The sequence below is a fragment of the Poeciliopsis prolifica genome, unplaced genomic scaffold (genome assembly GCF_027474105.1).
Source record: "Poeciliopsis prolifica strain line A6 unplaced genomic scaffold, Auburn_PproV2 SCAFFOLD019, whole genome shotgun sequence".
NCBI classification, from domain to species: Eukaryota; Metazoa; Chordata; class Actinopteri; order Cyprinodontiformes; family Poeciliidae; genus Poeciliopsis; species Poeciliopsis prolifica.
In genome coordinates this window covers 4,265,034-4,276,957 of record NW_026562394.1, presented here as the reverse complement: position 1 = coordinate 4,276,957, position 11,924 = coordinate 4,265,034, and the positions used below count along the sequence as shown (strand labels likewise).

The 11,924-nt window shown below is 38.1% G+C and overlaps 1 protein-coding gene across 1 annotated transcript in view; it reads left to right on the top strand.

Moving 5' to 3' along the window:
- Window positions 1–3,603: 3,603 nt before the first annotated feature.
- LOC129368605 (cell adhesion molecule DSCAML1-like) overlaps window positions 3,604–11,924 on the top strand; it is a 64,242-nt gene continuing 55,921 nt past the window's right edge. Inside the window, 2 exon segments of the mRNA XM_055043650.1 lie at window positions 3,604–3,839; window positions 3,841–4,193. Of these exon segments, the coding sequence (XP_054899625.1) occupies window positions 3,604–3,839; window positions 3,841–4,193 (589 nt within the window).

Sequence of the window (11,924 nt, the reverse complement as noted above, 5' to 3'; positions counted from 1 at the left end):
TCAATCCATTACACTTCCTGGCACTGTCTTGATTAATATCTTATTCTGCATTGCCTCAGTCTTTCTGTAAAAATGTCTTTGTATTCACAAAGCTGCATCTTGGCCATAATTTCTTAGCTCGCTTTTAGGGACAAATTGCAAAGACTTAAAAAAAAATCAAGTTATGGTTAGGTAAAGCATTCTTAGAAAAAAAATTACATAAATTACTGCCAAGTTTTAAATTATGGTAGTTGGTGAAATGAAATTGAGATAGCATTCTGCACTAGCACTTAAAAATTTCTTAATGGAAAATAAAAATTTAAACACACTTGACAGAGGACAATGATATAGCTTGCCAAGAACTACTGGGAGAAATAAAGTTATGACTATTTTGTGATTTGACTTTCCAACGAATACCAATTAGAAGAGATGAGATAAATCACCTACTTTATATTTTAATATCTACTTAAACTTACATCATACTCTTGTAAGAGTTGATCTGTAGATTCCCCAAGGTACATCATCAAACATCGAATGGTAACATCTCTGGTCATGTTGATGTCAGGATTGCTTGGAGTCTGAAACGAAAAAAATAAACACCTGGTGATTTATATTACTGTTAATAAGCTCAAGGATCCTTCCTGTGCCATCTTGAGGACCAGTGTAATAAAACACTACTGAAACAAATTTTCATGCGATTATTTCATATTCCATTGATAAAGAGAATCACAGACTAATCTCCAGTAAATTTAAGTAATGATATTCCAGAAGTTTAAACACAACATTTTGAGAATGAAATATTAGCAACCATAATGCTCAATGAAAGATACCTCGAGTAGGATAGCCTGCAACCTCAACTCCATGGTTCCGCCCTTGGAGTGGAAGAGGTTCAGAAGTCGAGGAGTATATTCATCCAGTTTGGACATGATCTTTGATTCAAGATGCACCATTGTGATTCTGTGAAACTCATCCTGGATCTGAAAGATAATCATGAAACCAGTTTTAAAGCCTCAAATATTACAAACATACATAATGTTCTTACGACATTTTTCAAAAGCAAGAAGATGGATCAAATTTGATCTATAAAATAGATGACAGTAAAGCAACACATTTTGTATCAAATAGCTAAATGCAGAATCACAAATGCAATCCTTCACATTGACTAGGAATATTTCTGATTAGCATGCACTTATAACTCACGTGAGACGGCTCAAATAGAGTGGGCCATCTGGCTTTGATGTCCTCTATACTGGGTGATTGGTTGATGATTTCGTTTCTTCTGTGTGCAAAAGTTTTGGCCATTTTTTTCTTTTATCAATGTGTTGTTGTCCTTTTTTTTACTTCAGTAAGCAACTGAATCCTCTCTTGTTCTTGACTTTCTTCATCCTCTCCCTTTATGGTGCCTTTGTGTTTGATAAGATCACTGTTGTGAAGAGTAAAATAATCTTCAAATTCCACATCAAAATACTGAAGACTGAACTCAGTAGAAATCCCAAAGGTCTCCTTCACAATATTATGCAGCTCCTCCACAGTGGGCGGATGCCTGATGGGAGGACCAACTTCTCAATTCGGTCGTCAATTCTTACTCTGAGTTTTGCCTCCATCTCTGCCATCCAGACAAGAATAGACAAAAGTTAAATATATTGTTATACAGTACATAAAAAAACCTGTATATAAAAAAACATTTATAAATAAAATCTGTGCTTATTTAAGTGGAACACCACACTTATAATCATAACATTAAATGTGTGTGCCATAATTATGATTATTAAATTGCTAAAATGTCAACAAAAAAGGATACTGTTGTTATATTTCCAGAACAATGGTTTTAAAAACAGATGTTATGAGATGTAAAGGTTAAAATAATTTATCGAAATTACCTAAAACAAACAACAGATGTGACGTTTTAGTGTGACCAAGCGTTTTCCTCCCACACTGTATGCAGCCATGTACACTGTACATCACCAAGTTTCTGCTGCTCAACAAGAGCCATTTTGCCAGTGTTCTCTAGTCGAAAAGATCTAAGATGCTCTTCATGCCATGCTTGTAGTGACTTTACAATAAAATGTGCACGGTTGTTTAAAATGGCTATCTGAGCAAAGTCAGGAAGTCCCCCAGTAGAGCCATGAGGCAAGCTCATCCCAACAGTGTACTTTGCTCCATAGCAAGTGACAGTGTTAGCAAACTGCACGGAAGACAGAAGCGGTAATGTTGTCTTAAAGCTTCCTGTCTGTCTGAATGCAGCACATCTAAAGGCACCACAGATATATGCACATCAACAAATGCCAAACAATAAATATTAATGTCAAAGATGCCCAAAACGGACTAACGAAGCATTTCTCTCAGTCTCTCTGTGACAGCAGTCAGTACGAAGCTCTACGTACTGATTTCAACCCAACATTCACAGACGCATCTCACTGTTTATCTGTCAGTGTGAGCTGCAACCACAGTTTGAAAGCAAAACGTTTTTCCGAGAAAACAGAAAAAAACGAGAAAGCCGTTTTGCCATCTGAATGTAACTAACGTAACGTTAATGGAGAACCTCAGTGAGAGCCGGTGAACTTGGGTTCAGCAAAACACCAGCCACTGTGCTCAAAACACAATTACAGACGTTCCATGAAAATAACGGCAAATTAAAAGAAGAAAGAAGAAACAGCGCACTTTGTCTCAAAATGTAAAACGGCTGATTTTTCTTCCGAAATGTGTAACGTTGTAAAAAGTGATTAGAAATCAGCTTTTAACATGCTATTTGAGTAAAAATGCTACTTGAGTACATTTTAATAGTAAAAACTAAATGTATTAACTTTAAACGAAACTCTTAACTTGATTACCCTCTCACCGTTGAAAACAACGTCTGTTCCTCCATTATGGTGTCCAAACATGCTAGCTAGCTTGTTATGGTGGGGGAGGGGGAGCTTGAGCTGAGGCCAAAAAACTACATTAAATAAAAGAGTAGCTTGTATTCTACGGCCACTATATATCGGTATTACGTTAGTCACATTAAATTGTGACATTGAGACTACTTTTTCAATCATTGCGATGCATTTAGTCAAATCAAAGATGACTGACTTCGAATCCTTCACACTATAACTTTAAAGTTGACATGTTTGGTCATTTGCAGTAACTTAAGACAACGTTTAACTGCTACAGACACTTGAATTGTTTTAACAAAGAACAATTAAAACATGTCTTACCTTTAAGCAAACGGTAGTCCATGAAATGCCAAGCAGACTCGATGTTCAAATGCCTTGGGGCGGAAAAAAAATAAAGGCCTCCCAATGAGTAAAATTTATCAATTTTCTGCACTTTTGACTTTACCAATGAAAAAATAAATTCTACTTATTGTTTTTCTGCTGATTTTATTGAATAAAAACGAGTAGAATGCAATTAAAATATATTCAAAATTTGGTTAATTCAACTCAGTGAGATTCAAAACTGCACAAAGTCTTTTTTATTATGTATAGTTTGCTCTTATTTATTTAGTAAATAGTACTTAACCCTGATCACACTTTTTTCAGTGTAACCTTTGGTTTGTTTGGCACACTGTGCTCGCTTTGTGAACTTGTCAGACCCCACAGCCCGCACCTCTCTCCTCCTCTATCTGCAGTGTATTTCTGTGCGCAAATGCCTGCGCTCCCAAAGCAGACAAAGAAAAGCAAAAATATTTGTAGCCCACCCTGTTCCGCAGCTGCATGGACCTTAACATCTCGCACCAACTCAGAGGAGAGCGTGCCGACCCAAAATAGGCTCCGGGTCAGTCTGAGCGACTTTTCCGCATCCATATTGCGCAGGAAAGAAAGCGCGGTCATCGGGGCGCACAGGTGGGTGCGCTCTCCAAACGCCCTCTCCAAACGGTGCCAAACGAGATCTTGGACACAGGTGGACCAAAACGATCAGCTGCAAAAGGACCCGATTGGCGATTAATTTAAGAAAAGGAAGGGGAAAAAAATGGATTTGCATGCACCGTAGTCTCATGAAGAGAGGAGGGGACATGGGCGGGGCCGAGGCGCCTCTAGTTTCCCCTCCACGCTTAGCGGGGCAGCAGGGCTGGAAATACCTCCCGGGAGCACAGTCGCCAGTCCAGCACGGAGACCCGCCTGGCCAAAAGAACGCGCCTCACACTTACCAGGATTGCCAAAAATTCCTGAAAAATATACCTGCTATTTATGGCATGTGGCTTGTAACTTTACTCCTGCTGTACTCTCTCCAAGAAGGTAAGAGAAACATCAATTGTATTTTTATTAAATATTTCACCTCGCGGTGTGAGACAGGCTTATTGGTATTAAAGTTGAACGAAAAGTTAGATGTAGAAACTACTGTTATTATTATTATTTTTTTTTTAAAGCCTGCTGGTCTGCTCTCATGCTCCGGATGAAAAAAAAGAATCCAATGATGTGATTGAAATTCATCATTTGAATCAAATTAAGTGAAGCTGTTGCAGCAGAGAGAGTGCAAAATTTGAAAGAAGATGTTCAAGTGGTATAATTTCAAGCATGTTTGGTAGTAGGGGGGTTGTTGTAGCGCACCTTGGTGTCTCAGATGGTGCTGATAGCACGGATTGTTTTCGCATTACCAACTCCAGTTATGAATATGTAAAATGGCTGAATGGGGAGAATGAGGTGCAAACAGAGGGGGAGTGAGACAGAAATAATAATAAAAAATTTAAAAAAACATGCGCGTATCAGGAGTCCGTTTGCAATTTCTCCACCAAGTCGTTTTTGCGCTACAGTCCAAAGTTTCCAGGTGTAACATTTGTGATTTATTTTTGTATCTAGGTGCTTCCATCTTGTAGCCTTTGCTAATTGCAGCTGTTTGGATGGACTGATTGGGAGGGGGGGGGAGAGTAGCGCTGGTTGCTACAGAGACGCTCTTATTTTTAGAATGAGATTTTTTTTCTTCTAATAATGACAAATTGTTGTCATTTGATGGTAAATAAAAGGGGCCCTTTTCTTCCACAACGGCCTTATTAGTGTAATAGGTCTACACCCACATAAAGGCCATAATTAGAGCATTCAGATTTGTCCTTCTTACTTAATTCATCGTGCCCCCTTTTTTTTTTTGGAAAAACGTCCTCTGATTTTTATTTATTTATTAATTTTTTTTCTGCCTGCAAATGCGAAATGCTCCTTTAAATTATTTCATTTGTGTTTCTCGTTCACGATGCAACAAATCCCTAACCCTGTTGTAAAGTTCATCTTTGTTCCTTTTCAGTGCTTTAAAATTAATCCCTGCGTCGAAAATAACATAAATTCAACACTCCAACACAAGAGTGTATTTATAGGCCTTTGTGTGCATCCTGCCTGTCTGGAACCGGGTTTATGTGATTTTTGTCCTTATTAGCTGAAGCTTTGAGAAAGACAAATATGTATTTTTTTTTATTATCGTTCCTAAGTCTCCGGTATGGGAGCAGAAATATGGCGGGTTTAGCGCATAAAAAAGGCCCTATAGGTCCACCAGCGTATGAGTTATGTTTTTGTTTTTATTGTTTCAAATGCAGACAAATTTTAGTTGGTGGAAAATTTAGCTCTTTAAACATATATTCTCGTATTATACATATATATCTATTTTATTTCTACAATTTATTCAATGCGATTTGATAGCTTGGCTGAAAGCTCGATGGAATTATATTAAAATACGCAAATTTATTTCATCAAATGAGAAACTCCAGGGGCCTGGGTGCAGATGAGAGACTTGCCCGGTCATGTTCCTCCCTAATAGCGCACCTGGACCCCGCGGACGTGTCCGCGCGCGTGTGCCAGTCAGTCAGCCAGCGCGGGCGCGTGCATCAGAGGCGTGCGTCAGGGACGTCCCTTGTAATGGTTTTAATCGAGTGCATGTTTAGTTTTTTTTTTTTTTTTTTAATTACACCCTCCACCCCAAAAAAAATATCTTGCACCTCTCGAAAACGACTGAAAAAGAAAGGAAAATGTTTTGGGGGCCTTAAATGAAAAAATAGAAAGAAAAAAAAAAAAAACTCAGTTGCAAAGTCACTAATGGCTCTTCAAAAATATTCTGTTATAAGAGCAACATTTTTAGGTATTCCTGAAAAGACGATGTACAGTTTTCTCTTTTAAATTTGCACTCCCATCTTCACTGCAAATGTGGATTGATTAGCAGTAACAAAGCTTAAATTCACATTCTAATAAACAGCCCTATAATCTCAAGCAAATAAAAATAAATTCAATTGAAATGGTAATTTATTTTTACAAAATTGGAATGGCTTGAGGTGATTTTTTTTAAAATTAGAGGTGTTTAATGAGAGGTGTGACAGCAGCAGGGGGAACCATGCTCCTTCACACCACTGACCCCCTTCCCCCCCTTTCCTTCTCCTTCTTGGCCAATTCCCTTTCCTTTGCAAGGCTCCAAAATTAAAGCTGCAACTTGAGTAATATGCAGCATTCATTTATAGGCAGAATTGTGCTTATAATTTCTCAAGCAGGCCTTTTTTTTTTTTTTTGACCAGAAAACCTCACATTACTTAATTTGACTCTTAAGAACATGGAGGAAGGCTGTAAAAAATAACACTCTTTGAGTTAATTTACCTGTAATTGACCTTTTCTTGAATGTGATTCATACAGTTCATTTTTTTCTCTCTTTCTGAAAAAATGAATCTACTATAAACCTGATTCAATAATATTTTTAGATTTTAATAATTTGCCTTTAACTCTTAAGTTTTCATTCATTTGCGAAGAATAATAAAAAGCTTCTATCCAGAAAAGCCCCAGGGGACAGCACAGCTTTTCCCCAGTGTGACTGGATCTATCTCGTATTTTGTCTAAAAGGACAGTATAACAAAATAAACAACATCCATGCCCGACATCAAAAGTGAAGTGCAAAATTTTCCCCAGTAAGAACTCTGTGTATCAACACAGTGTTGCTAAATTGAGCCAGACCTCCTCTGAGTTTCATTGGACGCCAGCGTTGCACATTTTTCCGAAGGAGGGAGTGTTCGGCAAATGTCAAATCTCTGAAGCAAGTAGTTTTTTTTTTTTTTTTTCGTTGGATCTCCCTCTATCTCCATCTCTCTCTCCATCTCTCCCTTCCTCCCTTGCTCAGTCGCTTCCTCTCGCAATAACTCCCCTCCCTCTCTTTCCCTCATCACTAGGCAGAATTAAAGGCTAGGGGGAGGGGCAGTTTATGCAGACTGTGCTGGGACTTGTGATCCACAGATTTGATATTCACATTAAGAGAGAAACTGGCTTCTTTGAAGTGAGGGGGTAGCAGGTCCCAGAGGACTGCTGAAGTAGCACACTTTTTTTTTTTTTTTTTTTTTTACTGACACAGCACGGTCCGGGGGGGCGGAGGCGTCAGTGGGTGCAACGGGTTTGGGGGAACAGATTGTTGGGGACAAGGGTGGGGAACAGCAAAACCCCATCCATTGATTAGATCCAACTTCTGCAACCTTCCTCATGACTTCTCCGCCCACCAACTACCTATTTAAGTCAGGCTCCCGAGGATTATATATAAGTTTACACCTCTCTATACCCCCCACCATGTCTCCACCGATATTCAGTTCGCACCCCTTCTCTCAATGCATCTCGTTTCAGTGTCTCCTGTGTCGGTTTATGTTTCCACCCATAGTTGCTTTTGCTGTGGCCACCCAAATCAAAACACAACTTTCTGTCCCAAAGACACCTGATGGATGAGTGACAGCCAGATGGCAAGCAAAAAAGAGAGAAAAAGTAGAACTACTCTGAAAAAAAAACTAAAGTTGTTTCTAGATAGAGCTAAGGGAAAGAAGAGATATTTTTTTAACAGTTCTTTTTTGATGCGTTTCTGCTGGTCTGCAAAAGCTGGCCACTGGTATATATATATATATATATATATATATATATATATATATATATATATATATATACATATATATATATATATATATATATATATATATATATATATATATATATATATATATATATATATATATATATATATATATATATATATATATATATATACAAAATGTAAAACCCAAAATGTTTGGAATATATGTGTTGGAAATTATTGTTAGATCGAGAATTGCGAGAGTGAACAAGGAGAGCAGACGAGGGCAGCATGAGGATGTGTTTTGTCTTGGGTTGGGCACAGGGGCATGTGAAATTGTAAAAATGTGTGAATTTGAAACATTTGGGGGTTTTGGAGTTTGTTTAGCTCCCCCTCCAAAACAATACAGCTTTGAACTTCGTGTGTGTGTGTTTGTATGTGTGTGTGCATGCGTGCACGCGCACTTGTGTGCGTTCACATCCTGGAGAGGCGTAGATCAGCTGCATTATGCATGATGAAACCTTGCATAGGTTATGACTTCTGCTACTCCCGCATACATATTCATGCATGGCTCACTGGCAGGGCGTGTAAAATAGTTCCCGCGACTCTGACAGCCTAAGCTGCAGCTCCAGCGGTGCCATCAGCGACTCCAACACCTTCCCTGTAAGGGCTGCTTTTCTCTCCGGAGCTGTTTCTGAACGAGGCTGATGAAGCCTCCAGGGTGAAGGAGAGCTGCAACAACACCTTCTCCAAAACCATGCAGCACCATCAGTACTGCTACCAGGCTATCAGCTGCCTATGAGCTGCAAAGGTTGGGCAACAACTGTTCTGCTTAATTACGTTAGCATGCGTATTAAATCCTCGGAACTAGTTTGGAATTCACATATATAGAAAAAGCAATCTCCAATATTTTGGTAGGTGATAATTTTGTGAAAAATGCAAAATTCTCCATGTACAATTTTTGAAGATCTTGTGATCTGATTTTAGCAGAGAAAACAGACAGACATCTTTGCCTGTTTGTGAAGTAAAGCAGGACTTTGATGTGGCACACTTTTTACTCATGTTCAATATGATTTTGAGGTAACTATGCATCTTTTTTAACTTTCGAAACGGTCTACTTGATCAGAGAGAGCGGTTTAAGCATTGAATACATTTTTAACATTTCCTGACAGAAATATTTTAGTGTGATTGTTGTATTTCGAGAATCTTCCATTAATCTCAACCAAATACTTTGAAAAGTGAAAAACTGTGATAAAGGAAGAACCAAAGGTTCAAGGAATTTGCAAATTTGGATTTTATGAAGGGAAGTTTTTGGAACACTAATACCTGGACTTACATTCCTTTGTGTGAAAGTCATGCCGTTTACTTCACCTTCCAACTTTTAATACACAATAATGAAATCAAATGAGCAATTTAAGAAGATTGTAATAATTTTATTGAGAAGAAATGTTTTTGTTGACAAAAATACAAGGTTTCATAGATTGGAAACTTTCTTGTAAAGTCTCAGTAGTAGACAACACAGATTATATAAATTAAGGTTTGACCAATCCACATGTTGCATTTTTGTCTAATTTTAAATTGATTTTAATCAATCAATCAAATAAAATTGTATTTGTATAGCACATTTCAGCAGTAAGGCATTTCAAAGTGCTTTACATCATAAACACAAAAACACAAAAGTAATGCAACATGGAATAAACAATATATTGTTACATATTACATTTCAAATACAATTCTAAACAGGTGTGTTTTTAGTTGAGATTTAAAGGAATTCAGGGTTTCTGCTGTTTTACAGTTTTCTGGAAGTTTGTTCCAAATTTTTGGTGCATAGATGCTGAAAGCTGCTTCTCCTCTCTTGGTTCTGGTTCTGGGGATGCAGAGCAGACCAGAACCGGAAGACCTGAGAGGTCTGGAAGGTTGATACAACAACAGCAGCTCTTTGACGTATTGTGGTGCTAAACCGTTCAGTGATTTATAAACTAACAACTGTATTTTAAAATCTATTCTTTGAGCTACAGGGAGCCAGTGGAGGGACTTTAAAACTGGTGTTATGTGCTCTATCTTCCTGGTTTTAGTGAGAACACGAGCAGCAGCGTTCTGGATCAGCTGCAGCTGTTTGATTGATTTGTTGGACAGGCCTGTGAAGACGCTGTCAATAATCAATGCGACTAAAGATAAACACATGGATGAGTTTCTCTAGATCTGGCTGAGACATTAGTCCTCTAATCCTGGAGATGTTCTTCAGGTGATAGAAGGCCGACTTTGTAATTGTCTTTATGTGGCTGTGAAGAGTCCATCACTACTCCCAGGTTTCGGGCCTGATCGCTAGTTTTTAGTTGTAATAACTGAAGCTGTGCATTGACTTTAGATCGTTCCTCTTTAGGTCCAAAAATAATGACTTCAGTTTTGTTTCTGTTCAGCTGGAGAAAGTTTTGGCACATCCACACATTTATCTGTTCTAAACATTTATTCAATGATTGGATGGGTTCAGAGTCACCTGGTGACATCGTAATGTAGAGCTGAGTATCATCTGCATAGTTATGGTAGCTAATATTATTTCCTGTTATAACCTGAGCTAGTGGGAGAATATAAATATTGAATTAGAGGGGTCCTAGGATTGAACCTTGGGGTACCCCACATGTGACCTTTGACCTCTTTGATGAGAAGTTTCCAATTGAAACAAAGAAATCCCTGTTCTTTATGTAAGATTCAAACCAGTCGAGCACCGAACCGGAGAGTCCGACCCAACTCTCCAGTCGATTCAATAATATGTCATGGTCGACAGTGTCAAAAGCTGCACTGAGGTCCAACAGAACCAGCACCGTGGATCTCCCACAGTCCGTATTTATATGGATATCATTGAATACTTTTACGAGGGCAGTCTCCGTGCTGTGGTGAGCACGAAAACCAGACTGGAAAGAGTCAAAGCAGTTGGTCATCATGAGGAAACTATTTAATTGTTTACACACAGTTTTTTTAATAACTTTGCTGATGAATGGGAGGTCAGAGGTCGGCCTGTAATTCTGCAGTAGTAATTTGTCCAGATTGTTCTTTTTTAGCAGTGGTTTGATGACTGCTGTTTTCAAAGCCTGGGGGAAAACGCCTGATGTGAGTGAAGAGTTACTATTTGGATGAGATCAGTAGCAATAACAGGCAGGACTTTCTTAAAGAAATGTGTGGGTAGGACATCCAGACAGCAGGAGCTTGAACTTAATTGACTTATAATTTCTTCTAGGGTTTTATAATTAAGTAGTTGAAAATGGGTCATTTTTCCTGTATTTGTTTTGTTTGGGTACAGCAATGGTTCTGGCTTTAGAGTTGATGTGCAGATTAATCCTCTGATTTTTTTGAATTTTCTCTGAAAAGAGTTGTTAAAATTATTCATTTTTGTGTTTCTACAAAGTGAAGAAGAAATAAAATTAATATCTCTGTACAAATATCAGGTCCATGCGTGACAATTCTGCATATTTCAGATTTTGAACCAGAAGTGTCCATTTTTTAAGCATCATTAGTGGCTAACAGTTAGTCAGCGGCAGTATCCTTAAAGGAATCACAAATTGTTAGAATATAGTCTCTGACTCCGCCATCCTGTTTCATATTCCTTCTGATTCCCTTCATGCCGCAACATCAAAACTACTTTGAGGTGATGTGGTGTTGGCCAAAAGACTCTGTATTTCTCTTTTTTACTTTTCAATTATTAACCAACTAGCAAAACATAAATCTATCTGTAAAAATAATGCAAAAGTTGTGGTTCTGTTCTACGCCACAAGCTGCTCAGAGGTTACTTTAGAAATGGCACTTGATTGTTTTTTTTGTTGTTGTTTTTAATGAACTGAGTCTTTTTTTTTAATCAAGTCAGAAATGCACTTTTTGACCCCTGATATTTCAACAGTTTATTTCCTTGCTCTGTACTTGGTATGCTTGGTAGTCTGGTTTCTCAACTTTTAGGAGTGCAAGGGATTGATTCGCTTAGGATAACTAGTAATTGGTGGGCCATTGGGTTCAGTTGTCACCAGTGAAACCTGTAAAATGAAATGAAAACTGCAACCTGTAAAATGAAAACTGCTGGCTCAGCAGAAAATCAGCAACAATTCCTCCAGATACTTCTTACCATCCCTCAAATATTCTTTGCATTGCTGTTTACACTGGCTTATTTCATAGGTCATATACTGCAGATTAAT